The sequence below is a fragment of the Siphateles boraxobius genome, unplaced genomic scaffold, assembly GCF_051911475.1.
Source record: "Siphateles boraxobius isolate OS27281-9 unplaced genomic scaffold, OSU_SipBor_1 26, whole genome shotgun sequence".
NCBI classification, from domain to species: Eukaryota; Metazoa; Chordata; class Actinopteri; order Cypriniformes; family Leuciscidae; genus Siphateles; species Siphateles boraxobius.
Window position 1 is genome coordinate 19,257,865 of NW_027508876.1, and position 16,498 is coordinate 19,274,362.

The 16,498-nt window shown below is 38.5% G+C and overlaps 1 protein-coding gene across 1 annotated transcript; it reads right to left on the reverse strand.

The window, feature by feature from the left end:
- Nucleotides 1-697: 697 nt before the first annotated feature.
- Nucleotides 698-16,103, reverse strand: LOC143751900 (suppressor of tumorigenicity 14 protein homolog). Its single transcript, XM_077244700.1, has 19 exons — nt 15,543-16,103; nt 13,892-14,063; nt 12,451-12,578; nt 11,156-11,223; nt 9,692-9,882; nt 9,490-9,612; nt 8,911-9,130; nt 7,732-7,874; nt 7,534-7,631; nt 7,246-7,355; nt 6,925-7,058; nt 4,393-4,497; nt 4,215-4,313; nt 3,867-3,980; nt 3,504-3,623; nt 3,218-3,401; nt 2,293-2,564; nt 1,758-1,894; nt 698-1,681 (listed from the first exon to the last, which is right to left on the reverse strand). Exons 1-19 carry the CDS (start codon nt 15,627-15,629, stop codon nt 1,514-1,516), a joined length of 2,673 nt encoding a protein of 890 aa, XP_077100815.1. The 5' UTR covers nt 15,630-16,103; the 3' UTR covers nt 698-1,513.
- Between the last annotated feature and the right edge of the window lie 395 nt (nt 16,104-16,498).

Here is a 16,498-nt window from a genome sequence, read left to right on the forward strand (position 1 = left end):
GAAGTTAATAAATTAATATAAAAGTCGGTTGCACTTTATTTTACAGTAAAGTGCACTTACGTGTACTTGCAGTGTACCTAAGAAAGTACTGCTTAATATAAGGTAACTACATGGGTTAAGGTTAGGTTCAGGGTTAGTAGTTATTGTAATAAGTTCATATGGGGAACAGGACTGTAAAATAAAGTGTTACCAAAAAGTCAGCAATTAATAAAAAAGAACACTCATTCATTGATCTCAGTTATAATTCTGTGAAATATCAATTTTGTCTCAGATGTTTCTCCTAAAATTCCTCAGGAGAAATAAAAATGGCGTAAATGAGACTGCAGTCATACAGAAAGAGTCAATCTATATGAATACTAGAATTCAATAAGAAATTTGAGAGATAATTTTGAAATATCAATTTGAGCAGTTTGAGACATTGTTGAGATCTCTTGAAAATCTATAGGACAGGTGAGATTAATTCAGTCTTTTCTCAGAGAAGCTGGAGACTTCAGAAATTATTATTTTTTGAACACTTTATCTGGCTGTCTAGGAGAAACAACTTAGACTTGTTTGGGAGTTTTCATACATCTAAATACATATTATAACAATGACAATATTCACATTAAATCAGAAAAAAAGATTTTTCAGTTTAGAATATACTTACACTTCACTGAAACACACGCAAGTATTAAAAAAAAATCACAGAGTGGAAGTAATGTAGCACCTCTTTTTAATATAGTTCTATTTTCATATATCTATTATAAAGTATCAACATCTGCTCAGTTTTGACATTTACATCTGGTTGTCATGAATACAGTTTGCAACTAAAGGAGTACTGAGTAATGTAATGTCAAATCACAACCAGTAGAGAGAGTCTTAGGGGCTGCCACTGCTTTCTCCCACTGGAGGAGAAGCCAACAATCATTTATTGAAACAAAAATCCTATAAAACATATAAAACGGTAATAATAATAATAATAATAATAATACAAGACTAAAATTGATGTTGGTCATAATTTCTGACATGCAGTCAATTTCACAGTTGGACATATTTGAAATGGACAATGAAGTGGAGGGTTTATATCATCCTTAAACAATGAAAAGAAAAATCAAAATTATTCCATTACCACGAATAAATGAATGAAAACTAATATTTAGTCACTGTATGCAACTAATACAAATCTTACCAAGAGAACTCATTCCACTGCAAATAATGAAAGATGTGTATCTCTTCAACCTGCTTGTTATAATCTACACTAGTAGTCCACTGTCGAGGCTTTAGAGAGTTCCGTTGGTTTGTGGGTGGTTCTTAAGATTTTGGGGCATAAAGAATCACATAAGGGAGTGAAGCTGCTGGCAGGTGGAGGTTCAAAACGCTGAGTAACAGGAATTGGTGGGAAATTGCTTCCGATGCAGAGGTGTTGATGTTTGCTGTGAGTCTGGGCACCACGAAAGCTGGGCCGGTGCTCCTCGATCGTGGGCAAATCACCCGTTCTCTGGTGTAAATATATGTGTGCGTATGCAAGTGTGCGTCACACCTGGCCTTTCGTCTGCTGGTGAATCCAGTCTGTGAACTTTATGACGCGTGTGTAAACTCCGGGCCGGTTCTGTCGAGCGCAGCCCTCACCCCAACTCACAATGCCTGCTAGAAACCACCTGCGGCCCCGTTCCAGACACACTAAAGGTCCCCCAGAGTCTCCCTGTGCGAACAAAGACGTGAATATAAGAACCGTGAACATTGACAAGCACACAAACAGTGACTAAGTCCACACTAACCTGACAAGCATCCACTCCTCCCTGAATGTTTCCGGCGCAAAGCATTCTGGGAGTGACCGCATCGTCATACATTTTATTGCAAGAGTGGTGACTGATGATGTTAACAGTGGCTTCCTGCAGCAATGTGGCCAGTTCACCTGAAATTTAGAAGGTTTCAGATAAAAACAATGCATTTGATGATATTAAACGGTCTTCACAACATAATTATTTGTATAATATTTCCAAAACCCTTCTGATTTTTAAAGTTGACTGATTTGCTGATTAATTGCTAAGTTTAACCATCATAGAGTGAAAGTTTATCAATCGCACATGTTTACTCTTGACAATTTACACATTCAAGCGATTTTAAACACAAGAAGAGGAGAAAGAGAACTCGATCATGCGTGGTTATCTGAGCGCACACACACACACAGACAGAGAGAGAGAGAGAGAGAGAGAGAGAGAGAGAGAGAGACGCGTTGCAGATTACACTTAAAACATAAGAATAAATTAAAACCAACTTCAGTCATTAGTGTGTTTCGACACTGTGCCATACCTTCTTCTGTCAGAACCCCCCATCCAGTGACAAAGCAGCTGGTTCCAGAGGTGAAGGCGTGAGAGGGGGCGGGCACACAGACGGGCTGTACTAACTCATTGAAAAAGACAGGGGCGCTTAGTTCTAGGAGGGCGATGTCATAGTCAGAGGTGAATTGGTCGTATTGCGTATGCAAGACAATACGGCGGATTTGCCTGGTGGCTGCTGCATTGCTGACCGAGTTCATTACTCGCATACCCATGTAGGCCCTCCATGAGCGCGCATCAGAATACCTGCCAAAACAGGAGTTAACACTATACCTTAGTAGCTTCACATGTTTTGGAGTCCGAGAGAAAACAGATTTAGACAGTTTGTATATTAAATAATAAAATAAAATCGTTTCAAAATGTAATATCCTGATTTGCTGCTCAAAAAACATGCTTATTATGAACAATGTTAAAAAGAGTTGTCAGGATGTTGAAAACATGATGTTCTTTGATTAATAGAAAGTTCGGTCACAGTTTAGATTAGGGTCTAATTATCACTATTAACCAACTATAAACTATGACTTTTGCCTCAGTAAACTCTTAATTACTGCTTATTAATAGTTAGTAAGGTAATGGTTATTGGATAGGATTAAGGGATGTAGAATATGGTCATGCAGATTAAGGCATTAATATGTGCTTTATAAGAACCAATAAAGAGCCAATATGCTAGTAATATGCAAGTTAATAAGCAACTAGTTAATACTGAACTAGACCCTAAACTAAAGTGTTACCGAAAGTTCACAAGAACAGCACTTTTGAATATTTTGTAACATTAGACATATTAAATATCTTTACTGTCACAGGTTTGGATCAATTTAATGTATCCTTGCTGAATAAAAGTATTAATTTTTTTTAAAAGAACGTTTAACGGCAGTGTAGTTGCCTGATTAAAACCTCACTTGATTGCATCTGAGTCCTGAAAGCAGTGAGCAGCAGAGACGAGCCAGCGGCTGGCCACCAGAGATGCCCCACAAACATGACCATAGCGCTCCATTTGAAGGCTGACCTGCCACGGCCATGAGCCTGTCTGGGCATCCGTTCCACCCACAATCTTTGCCCTCTTCCTGGGCCTTGTGCCACAACCTTCATGCACAGAATGACATTTGTAGGTTGACATTTGTTACTGTCGCAAGCATTATAGGCAGTTAAATTGAAGTAAATATGTCATTCTTTAAACATGCTCACCGCAGCGCAACTCATCCGAACCATCTTTGCAGTCTTTGATGCCGTCACACTCCGGATTGATCTTACTCAAGCACTTTCCACTGGCACATTTGAAGGAGGAGGGAGAGCATCCTTTTGAAACTGCAAAGGATCAGGCAGACATAATTCTTTATCATTAATAAAATAATGAATTTAAAAACAGTCTCAGTCCATATGGTCAAAAAAACACTTTAGAACACTATGATCATAAAAAAAATGATGCATGTGTGCTTATTATGAATACGTTTGTACAGAAAACCATGTGGCGTGATTGTCCAAATACTTTTTTGGGCCAATAAGCCCTGAAAGATGACTGAATAGGAAGGCAAAGTGGGTTTTAATCACATGCTCTTGTGCAGTTGAGTTCATCGGTGCGATCTTTGCAGTCCACTATCCCATCACACACTGAGGCTTTGGGGAGGCAGATTTTGTTTGGGCACATATGGTAGCATTTACCTCCTAAAAAGTGGGCAAATTGAACACAAAAAGAAATGACCTCGACAAACTCATAGGTGTACACGTGCGCGCACACACAAACACACACCAGAACTTAGGTAGGTCTTACCACAAACTCTATCCACACGTCTGTAGCAATAAAAATAGACATCTCTGGGTATCAGTGAATGCAGGAAGAGAGCAATTGTACTGCATGAAGTAATGAATCTTCATAAGAACTGATAAAGACACTCTTACCACAGTTAGACTCTTCACTGCTGTCACCACATGCAGTGTTACACTGGCTGTGTGGTCTGCACTGACCGTTACAATAAACTTCTCCTGGTTTACACGTGTCTAAAAGCAAAGTAAAGCAGGTTTAAATAAGACAACAACGGACAGTAGAAAAGAATGCAAGTGTAACTTATGAACTTACTGCATTTAGCCTCATCTCGTCCATCAGAACAGTCTTTTTCTCCATCACACACTTTCCTCAGAGGAATGCACTTGCCATCTCCACAGCGGAACTGCCTCGGACATGCTGTTATCGGAGAATAAACGTGATCATTACTTACTGGGGTGTACATTTGTGCTCTGAAAATGATTCAGAAAGATTACATTTATTTTATTTGTAATGTCATGATAAGTCAAGAATTTTATTTTGGTTAAGAAATGAATCGGTAACCACATTTTCCATTTCCTAAATGAGGTACAAAATATGGCCTCATTCCCTTAAAAAATGTAAAAAAAAAAATTGTCAACAAATGATCCGTGAATGGAATAATTTAATCTTCAAAAAAAGTAGATTTTTTATCAATGTTTCGACTCAAGTAACTTGGGTAACAGAGATGAATGATTGAGCTTAAATACAGTGAGCACTAAAAGTTGTCATTTTTTTTTACAAAATGTAATGATTTCACAATTTTAAAGAATGATTCTGTAACAGGCAAACACATGCGGCAACAGGGCTGCACACAAATTGTGGGACAGCTAAAATCATGTTTTAAAAATTGTATTAACCCCATGCATGAATTATGACAACCTCAGTCAGGATTTTTTTCCCTATGTGTGGAAACCCAACTTAGACTATGTAGAAAACGCATATGCTACCTACAGTCTACCAGAGTATGTCGATTTACTCTTATTAGCTGATAATTCTGATTATGTTCAAAATGGACACATTTCTACTGTAGCTCTGCTCTCTGAGAAAATCTCAGACTGAAATCTACATTGACCTATTGATATTTCCAGACTGTGGAAAAAAACTAGCGATCAGATGTTTTCAATCTCATCTAAAATGTTGTGTTGGGGTTAGGGGTTAGGGTTACGAGTAACATTACAAGTAACATGAATTATATAATGTAATCAGATTACTTTTTGATGTAACAAGTAATGCATTACAAGAAACGTGCATTGCAAGTAACATGCATTACGTAATCAGATTACTTTTTTATGTAACAAGTAAAGTAACATAAGTAATGTGATTACATAATCAGATTACTTTTTTGATGCAACAAGTAGTTACGCATTACACGTTCGTGCATTACATAATCAGATTACTTTTTAATGTAACTGCAAATTACATTCTTATGACAAATACATTTATTACAACCAAAAAAGTTACTGCAGATTAAGTATTTTCAAGAACAACAGTCACAGTAATAGTATGGATAGTAGCTGAAATATAGCTAGAGATACATTATGTCCAAATTAGTGGACAGATGATTAATCATAATTTCCTCCCAATCTAAAAACAATACTTGGAAAATGTAATAATGATATGACTCCTGTTACAAAAAATATTTCACCTGCAAGAGTCTTCTAGGACAAAAGGAATGGATGGATATTCTGGAGCAACTTGGCATTTCTGACTGGGCGACACCATCTTGGTTTGGAGAAAAGAATTCCACATACAATGCCTTGCCACCACTGTTGGCAACTAATTTTCAGGGAAAGTTGCTAAAGGCAGATCGATTTGTTGCTAAAAGTTGCTAAATGACGTTGTGACGTCATTGCGCTATGACGTAATTACGTAATCGCAACGCAAATTTGCCATTATGTTATACGTATTATTTGAAATGCTAATTTAGATTTGCTTGTAAAATCCCCGAGGCCTGTTTTCAATTGTGTGGCGATTTGTATAGCCCCAAGCAGCACACGAAGCAGGCATTTTTCTCAATTCCTGTAATGAGAGGTTTTGGAAAGTTGCCCTCTGCAATATGGCGGCGCCGTTGACGTACGCTCCAGTGGCCAATAGGGCGTCTTATTATGTCTATGGCCCCGCCCCTGTGCTTGTTGTATTTTGTCTTTCGGTTTTCACAGCCATTTCCACAGTGATCTTAAGTAATTATGAATGAACCGCTCAGTCTATTTAGCTAGCTTGTACGAATGTGGTTTGGATTAGAGTCACTTTCCAAAAGTTGCTAAAGTTGCCAAATAAATGTAAAAAATTGCTAAATTTGTTGCTAGGTGCTTTTTGGAAAAAAAATTGCTAGGGAAGTCAAAAAAGTTGCTAAATCTAGCAACAAAATTGCTAAGTTGGCAACACTGCTTGCCACTTGGTGGCAGTGTATAGCATGACGCAATAGTGTCCACTCTAGTAGTTGATTTGCAAACTGTGCAATCAAAACCCATGCATATGCAAGAAATGGCTTTTGGAATAGCTGTCCACTGTAGTGACCTCTATGCATGAAAGGGTTAAAATAATTAATCATCTAAAGTAATTGAAAATAAATAATTTAAAAATATTAATTTTTCTATTACGTACTATTTTTCTAATATTTTATCTAATAGTTACCACAACAACAAAAAAATTTGGGATCATGTTTTACTTTTGATGGCCCTGAAACATCACAAAGCAGTAAAAGAGACAATTGTTTCAGATGGAAAACACATACCACAAATCAAACCCTGTTCTACAAAACACTTAAAACAAAAAATGGATAAAAACAGAATAATAAGAACTCACCGCTTTCAGGAGAGAAGGCTCTGTAGATCAGGTAAAAACCTTTATGTGTCAAAGACTCATCCGAATGAAAGTGCAGCAGGACGGGTGAAGAATAGATCCTCTTTCTGCTGTTGTCCCCAATTGGGTTACAGAGTCTGTGGAAACATAGAAAAAACATACACATGCATATATAGACATGCACACAAACACGCTGCTAGTTCAGCCAAAAAATATGATCTGATTCTCATAGGACGTATTATAAACCTAATGTATGCAGACCCACAGCTCGTATTCCGAAGTCTAAGCCAACTGTTTTCAACACGTGAAAGACATGACACTCACTTGACGCCACCTATTTCCAGCCAGTCTTTTTCACAGGTGCTCGAGGCTGGTGAATCCTGAATGTCTAGCATCACAATGGTCACGGAGAGAAGGTATCCCGGCAACGGAGCCTAAAAGTGAAACCAGACTCTCAACGGACGCACTCTTACACAAAGCAGCGGCCACCCTGCCGCCCTCGTCTCAAAGAGGGAGCATCCCAGGCCTCTGAATGGGGTTCACAGGGCATGCATGCTAACACTGGGGAAGAGGCTCATGGAAAACATGGGAAAGCCTTTAGCCTTAGCTCACCCTGATTTTCCAGTTACAGTCCACATTTGGAGGGTAGTAGGCGGGGTAGTAGGGGGACGTCACTGTGCCGTTCCATGCAGTGAGGAAACCACCACACTCTATAGAAAAAACAGCGACACGGAACCAAAGAAATTCGAACATCTGAGAGGAATAACCACTACAATGATAGCGTCTCATGCTGACCACTAATTCACACACCGGTTTTGGGTATAGCCTGGAAATAAGCTTTGAAGATGGCTCCTTGCCTCTGACGACTGAATGAAAATGTGACAAGCATGACGTTCCCAGACGATGTCAGTTTCATTACTGGGGACGTTCCTGATATTGGCAGACCACACCATCTGAGAAGAAGAGAGATGATGTTTGATGTTTTGGCATCTTCAATGACAGCATTAAAACAAAAAAACAGTTTTCAGGTGTGGAGTGGAGATGAATCATATTGTTAGGAACAAAGCAGCATAAATTTAAATTATTTGTATGCTCAAATCTCATTTGTGATGATGACATTCAATTCAAATCTTGATGTGGCATATTTGAGACAATTGACTTAAAATTCTGTTTTCTGTTGTCAATTCCTCACAACAAACAATCATATGGATTCATATGGAAGACTTGGAATATACACTACAAAAGTTTGAGGTCAATAACATTTGAAAGAAAATCAAAAGTAACTGTAAAGACTACTAGATTGTTACAATATATATATATATATATATATATATATATATATACATATATATATATATATATATATTTCAAATAAATGCTGTTGTTTTGATATTTCTATTTATCTAAGAATCCTGAAAAAATTACTAATTTCACACAAAAATATATTAAGCAGCCCAACTGTTTTCAACATTGATGATAATAATAATAATAAATGTTTCTTGAGCTGCAAATCAGCATATTAGAATGATTTCTGAAGAATCATGTGACACTGAAGACAAATCCAGCTTTGACCACAGGAATAAATTACATTTTAAAATATATTAAAATAGAAAACAGTTCATTTGAACTGTAAGAATATTTCACATTATTTCTGTTTTTACTCTGTTTTTGATCAAATACATGCATCCCTGGTGAATATAAGGTAGTGTAGTTATGAAGTTATACAAAGTTATTTTATAGTGCTTTTTAGGGCATTTTTGGAGCTTGACAGCATTTGTTTCCATTATGGAAAAAAGTATTAGTTTGATTCACTAAAATAACTTTTTTGATATCCAAGAAGGAAAGAAAACCCAGGTTTGGAATGAATTTTCATTTTTGTGTGAACTAGCCTAAACCTCTAAGCATTATAATTCAATTGTAGAGCACCAAATTAAGGCCAAATGGCAAATGGACAAAAAAATGCTATTCTCTTTGTGATGTCACACTTACCTGGCGATGATCTTATTCTGAAGCGGCAGAAGAAAATCATAAGCAGACAGTTTGTTGGCGGAGCAGCTTCCTGGTGTTGCCCCTTGAAGTGTGAGAATGACCAGTCGCACGACGTGGCCGGACGGCACCCGCAGCCTCCACTGGTAATACGGCTTCTTCGGACTGACAAGACTGAGTGTGCGATTGTTCCCGTACTTAGCGTACAGGTCAAAAGACATGGCTGTTAGGCAGATGGGAGTAGGAAATGATCAGAATGAGAGAATAAATGAAGAATACAATCAGAAAATAATGATTGTAGATAAGTTTTCATGACAGAATGAAATAGTATGGTAGTGATAGTACACTGTAAAACCTGCCTGGTTGAGGGACTTGCATGCAGAGTTTACTCAGAGGATTAATGGGACATGGTTGCATTTGAATTGCCTTATCTACTTGTGGCGTAAATTGGGTTTTTCCTACAATGTATCATGGAGGATACAGAAGAACTAAAGTTAACCAACATTTGGCAACTCAAACGAGTCAGTGTTCATAAATCATGTGAGTAAACTCAACAGGCTTTACAGTGTATTATGGTTGTACCCTGCAGCCCCAACTGCCACTTGCCACTCTGCAAAGAGTTTGGGTTCTTTATTTTTTCCGCTTTGTCATCAGAATCTTCATCGTCATCATCACCAGCATCACCACCATCATCTGGATTCAAACCTGCAGACATAGAAACACACGTTTAGGTGTTGTCCTTACTTTGGAAAGGACAAAAACAGAGGGATGAAATGCTCTTAACCCAGCAGACGCAGTGTGTCCTCATCCCTCTCCATGTAGTAGCGTTCCTCGTTCTTGCTAAAAAGGACCTTGTTGGTTCCAGGTAGACGACGCTGCAACCGGGCCGGATTCACTCTCCGGAGTTCCTCAGCAATAGCAGGAGGAGCAGAGAATTTACTCCAGTAGTACACACAAAGACCTTCCACTCCTTCACTGTCATCAGGACACATGACTTTTAACAAGATGACAACACCTAAAACTGGTTTAGTTTGATGGGCTCAGAGAGTAGTAAATCACATTAGATCTGCCACAGTACCTCTGCATAACATCTGCATCCGCTACAACAGCTGTGACTATAAGTCAAAGTACTGAAGATACTGCAAGATCATTTCAGTGTTATTGTTAACTAAAGCTGAAATAATTCAAAATAGTTTTCGTTAATTGAAATAAATCTGAAATAAAATAAAATTTAAACTTAAATTTTTTTTGTACAAATGTTGCCTTGGCAAATAACTGAAATAAGTTGCAGTACTAAAATGACTAAATTACAAAAAAAGAGGTAAATAGAACTATTTAAAACGTAAAATACAAGCTAATAAAAGCTAATTCAAACGTTTAATAAATATTATAATACTAAATAAATAATTCTAAAACAACACTGGATCTTCGTGGTTTATGTTAACAGTTGTCACTGTGTTTTTATTTGTTATTGATTTTCTGTTATTCTCTTTTGTTAATTTATTAGATTCGTTTTTGAAAAAAACATGCAAAATAAGTCCCTACTAACCGATTGACATCACTGCAATAGATGTCCTAATAAATCAAAACCGTCTCTAACAGCTCTGTAAAACTGCAAAAAATAGTCATGGATTTACACTTTTTCTTAGCCAATCAGAAATAGGCCTAATATTGCATGTTTGGGTTTGTTGAGGGCGGAGTTTTGGAGAGAGGTAGTTAAAGGGATAGTTCACCCAAAAATGAAAATTCTGTCATCATTTACTCACCCTCAAGTTGTTCCAATCCTGTATGGATTTCTTTCCTCTGATGAACACAAAAGAAGATATTTTGAAGAATGTCGATAACCAAACAGTTGCTGGGCCTCATTGACTTTTTTTTTTCTCATTTTTTTTTCTCATTGACCTCATTGTATTTTTTCTATATTATGGAATTCAGTGGGGCCCATCAACTGTTTAGTTACCTATATTCTTCAAAATATCTTCTTTTGTGTTCATCAGAAGAAAGAAATTCATACAGCTTTGGAACAACTTGAGGGTGAGTAAATGATAACAGAATTTTCATTTTTGGCTGAACCATCCCTTTAAAGTTAGCAAAAACAGTTCCTGTTGCAATTACTTACAGCACCTTAAAATGTGAAAATTCAATGATTATTATACACAGATCAAATTATTCAATGTGCACGCAAATGCAATGTATAAAAAAAATTGTTTATAAATAAATTGTGACGTGTGTTTATGTACAGACTCACCTAAATGCAATAATTCCTGAGTGCTGGTAATACGAGCTCCACGGTGAAGAATCATACAACTCTGAGAACTTAGATCCACGGTACATCAACCGAAAGGAAGTAAAGAGATGACAGAGACACCATGAAATAACTGATTAGCATGACAAACATCAGCCGCTATTGTATTTCACATCCATTTCTGCACACCGCAAACAAACCACTGATAACATCTACCAAGGTCGTGAAGTTTCCGTATGGTATAGCCTATACAGTATTCCGGGAAGTCGCAGTGACATCAGAGCCACGGAAGGCGTGACATCACTGAAGAAGGTGAGACATCAGTGGCCCAGGCGAGACCTGCAGCCATGGCACAAAAGCGCTGTTCTTGTGCGATTGGCTTTGAGCAACAAGAGCTTTGTGCAACAACAGCGCCATTGTCTGGGGCTCAATGTCATCCCGGAGTGCTGGATGGAGGGGCGGGCAGCAGATTTAGACCAACTTTTATGAGCAAAGGCGCACACTTGCAGGCCGTCACTTCTCACAATCGCATTCGCTTGCTGTTAAACTGGATTACAGGCACGACTTACGTTCATGGCTAATTAGAGCATCACACTGGACGAAATGCAGCACTTGGACAGTTTCCTCATCGGCCTCTATTAATCTGTGGACACAAATGCCAACCATTCCCATGATACTGGCACACACTGGCCCTTTTGGCCCACACTTTCCTGCGCTCTCTTTCGGTGGCCTATATCCTTACTTTCTCTCTCTCTCTCTCTCTCTCTCTCTCTCTCTCTCCTGGCCTACTCTGTCCCCTGGTCTACCTTTCTTTTCTCCGCTGGCTGCAGCCTCTCAGCAAAAAGGTACAGAGCATCTGATTGTGTGTGAGGAAGCCCACAGACAATGTTTTTATTGAAGGACTGCTCTTCCTCTCACTCAGCCTGCCTGGGCCCTGTCCCTCTCACAAACACCGTTCTTGTCCTCGGCCCTGAAAAGCTGCAGTCCTCTGGGAGCCGGTCTCACCGCACCGCCTCACACCGAACCGAGCTCCGGTTACAGCTGGCTTTACATTTAAGAGGGCCACGGAGCGGCCGAAGACTCGGCAGGGCCTGCTTTACATTTAAAAGGGTGACAATGAGGGACGAGCGCACCACTGAACCTGCAGCTCTGGCGGGCTTTGCGTTTGAAAGTGCCAGGGGCGAGCATCGTTCCTTGAGTGGTCTCTGGAGAGTGGCCGCATTCCGGAGAGATCACGGAGAAACTGGCTTTGTTGACGAGGGCGGCACAGAGAAACTGTTATGTATGTTTATGCTTACGTAATGGCTTAGCGCCTGAGACTGGAGGCGGAACTGTGTAGACGATGGGTCTGCCAGGTCTGGAGAGAAACTGAGGTTGGAGAACTCGATGCTTCCTCCAAGGTAGAACACTGAGGGCGATGGAGAGGCTGCGGGAACAGGAACACACATAATATTATATTTTAAAAAATGCTCTCAAAAGTATTAAATGTTGATTAACTAAGTCTCGTAGACCCCAAAAGTGTCTAGAAACTTTAAATGCATGAACAGTGTTGAATTATATGACAAAATATAAAATCAAGTGACTTTTTTTTTAAAGAATGAAGCACACAGATACTTTTCAAGCGAGATATTTCATTTTTAAGAATTTATACAGGGAAAAGATGCAATTTAGATGCTATATATTGCAAAAATACTTTTTGGCATGTATATAGTGTATATACATACGCTAAAAACACATTTGATAAAAAATTTCGCTTTTTTTCCTAGTTACACTACCTTTTAAAAGTTTGTGGTCTGTATTTATTCCCTTTTTTTTTTTTAAAAATGGATACTATTATTAAGCAAAAATTTTACAAAATATGTTTATGAAGGTAGTGCAAATTGAAATTATATGAATTATATGAAATTTCTATTTCACAATGATACTGCTTTTACTGTATTTTTGATCAAATAAATGGAGCCTTGGTCGAGCATAAGAGACTTTTAATATTACCGACCCCAACTTTTAAACTGTAGAGTTATTATTTATTATTTAGACAGAAATTATTTGAACATATTATTTAATAATTATTTGAACACTAAATTTACTGTGTATTTACTTAAAATAATCTTCATCAGTTAATTAACAGTAACTGCAAAACAACTATATATATGAAATTAGTTCTGACAAAAGGTTAATGACATTCATATATTTTTAATAGGGATATATTGGCCACCATATCGGTAGCGGTAAGAAAATACAGTTAAGTGCAACATGTGCTGTCATAAAGGCAACATAAAATTATAATGAGAACATTATAATTGTGTGCTTGGGACACGGCTTAAATGGTGAGACTTTTTTTTTTGTAATCAGACTCTCAACAATTATATAAATATTTGGATTTAGATTTATCGGCCAATATATCGGTTATCGGATTTCAAACACAAAGAATTATCGGTATTGGCCAAAATATTCATATCGGTGCATCCCTTATTTTTAAGTGTGACTTTCATATCCAAAAGTATCTAAACATCTTTTGGGGGATGTGGATGTGGAAACCACTGTGGATCATAGATGAATAAAGAAAAATATCTACAGCAGCCTAATGTATACGAGTAGCTTATCAAGCAAAACAAAATATTTAATGCTCTTACTGAAGACTCTTCCTAGACAGCCGAGGATGAGAGGCTTCACTAGCTATACTGGAACATACCAGATCATAATCTCAGCATTCCTCTACAGCAGAGGGTCTTAACTTACATGCAAGGAAATGGAGAGTCAGTGCAATGGCAGCCGAGAGAGGAAGGAGGGGAGAGGCTCTCAGCGCCCACTTACTCCATGCCCCACAATCCGCTCTCTTGCCCACCGGGCTCTTGATGTCAAACTCGCTGCTAGATGGGCTTGACGTCTGGACAGGCTTTGTCACAAATTCCTGTGAAACACAAGTCGAGAAACGTTGCCTTAACGTCACTTGTTGAGAGAGACAGCATACTATATGAGCCGAAACAATTCATGATCATTATCACAACCTTTCTGTCACCCTACAACAACCTATGTGTTGTATTTAATTGGCTTCCCCCCCATCATTCTAAACATCTTTTCATTAGGAGGAAGGGGTCGCGGAACTAGGATATCCTGGTGGGATTCCCCTGTGGAGTCGCACAAAGCGTAATTTGAGGGTCTGCTTTCCCACGGCCTCTCTCAGCGGTGTCAGCACTCCATCTTTGACAAGCACATTCATGAGACCATCAAGACCAACGTTTAGACACAGGCAACCCCGTGGCCAAACTAAAAGGTTTAAGTTCATTATCACAGCTGAAATGAGCTTAAAATACCTTTTGTAAGTTTGCATAGGGGAGAGGGGAGTGTTGTAACACAGGGTGAGTTGTAACAGTTTAACCAATTAGAAACTAGATCTATCATACACTCTTAAAAATAAAAAGGTTTCCAGCGATGCCATATAAGAACCATTGGTTTCCCAAAGAACCTTTCCGTGAGCAGTTATTAAAAGAACCATTTTTATAGTGTGAAAAGCATTTTAATAATCTAAAGAACCTTTTTTCAAACTATAAAGAACCTTTGTGTAATGGAAAAGTGCCACGGATGTTAACGATTATTCATGGAACCATAGATGCCAATAAAGAGCTTTTTTTAAAAGAGTGTACGTGACCACCAAAATGAGGTGAGAAGTACAAGTGAAAAATTTCTCATAATTTGATTGTAAAATTACAGAACATGTGTGATCTATAAATCAGCAGGTTATCTTGGATAGTTGGATGTATAACATACATGCAAGTTTTTCATCTATGCATTTTAAAAAATAAACTAGAAATATCATTGCTGACCAGGATTGGAACACGTTCCAATCAATGTACAACTGGACTTTCGCAGAATACTGTATAGACATTTGCACTAACTGTGAGTAACTAACTTACAATTAGCCTATGTTAAGTCTATTTCTAAATTTTTCCAATTGCTGTTTTAAGTTAACATGTGTCCTTAAAATGAGGTGATGAAAATAATATTATGCACATAATTTAAAACATCCATGTTTTCTATAGCTAGTTAGATGTAGGTGGCAACAGCAGTACTAACAATAATTTAGGCTACACAAATTTACTACTAATTAAAATACTTTAATTATAGGCTATTTTAATATTATTACCATATTGATCTGCTACAAATTAAAATACTTTAATATCAAAGTTTGAGACAGAGCAGCACTAAAAACACTGACACACAGATCTTGAAACAATGTTTCCCTCAGGCTCACAAAATAGGATTATGTATTCTGTAAGTAAGAATAAACACATTTTAATGAACTCTAAAAGTGCTCGAAAGCATCATCACCGTGTAGAATTCGCTAGACGCTGCGTCTGCGCGCGCGGTGCTGATGAAGGGTCTCTCCTACCTGTGCAGGTGCACCGGCGGGGGCGCAGGCTCCTAAACCAGAGACGCTGTAAACTTCGCAGCTCCTATTTTTAGGAAAAGTCCTCATGGCCCGCTCTATTATGGCTCCGATGCAGCGATACAGAACAATACCTAGGGCAGAGAAATCAGCCCGGAGACGTAGTGCGATCCCGGAGAAACCCGACCTGAGCGGGTCTGGCGCTGCGAGCAATCACTCTCCGTGTCTCTCCGTGAACAGGTGCTGCACGGCACCCAGCATGCACCGCGGCACAAAGGGAGCACTATGAGCAGGTACAATCCACACAGCCATCCGTGCGACAGAAATTGTGGGCAAACTTCTCCCGTGGTGTGCGTGTGCCATGGGCCACAATGGTCAGTCTGATGTTACATGATTAGAGAGTCATTAAATTAATCGCAAAGACTGCATTATTAAAGCGGTCCCTCAGCTGCGGATGAAAAATAGCAGCGCATAGCTAAAATATTTGTTTAAAAAGAGTCAGTCTGGATGAAATATTTCCCTGTTGTTTCCCCCCGTGTCTCACGTTACGAACCAGCGAGGCGTGCAGCCTGGGAACAAAGTAGACCCAATATATCCCCGTGTGCTGCACACTGTATTTATTACTCAATGACTCTACATTGGGACGTTTCCGCCTTATGAGAGTATTTACTGTATGCCTTGTCATCCTTGAGGTTGGTGTTTTTTTTTTAAATTTATTTACAAGACACTTAAAACTGAAAACTTTTATGCGTTTAGGCCATTCACAACAACAGCGTTTTGGGTGCCTAAAAACGCAAACTTTTGAAAATGAGTTTCAAAAGAAAAGTTTTTGAAAAAGATATCGTAATTATCTCTGTTTAAACTACAAAAACGCGAATGTCTGAAAACGGTGACGTCATGCGCTTGCTTATAGTTTATAGGCATGTAGTGTTTCTTTACAAGGTGACGTCACCAACTAC

Excerpts from the sequence above, each read along its gene's own strand:
- LOC143751900 (XM_077244700.1), bottom strand. The coding sequence starts at position 15,629 with ATGAGGACTTTTCCTAAAAATAGGAGCTGCGAAGTTTACAGCGTCTCT. Across the intron at positions 4,498-6,924 it reads AGCCTTCTCTCCTGAAAGCG|CATGTCCGAGGCAGTTCCGC; the intron begins GTGAGTTCTTAT and ends CTCCGATAACAG. Across the intron at positions 1,682-1,757 it reads GAGGAGTGGATGCTTGTCAG|GGAGACTCTGGGGGACCTTT; the intron begins GTTAGTGTGGAC and ends TTGTTCGCACAG.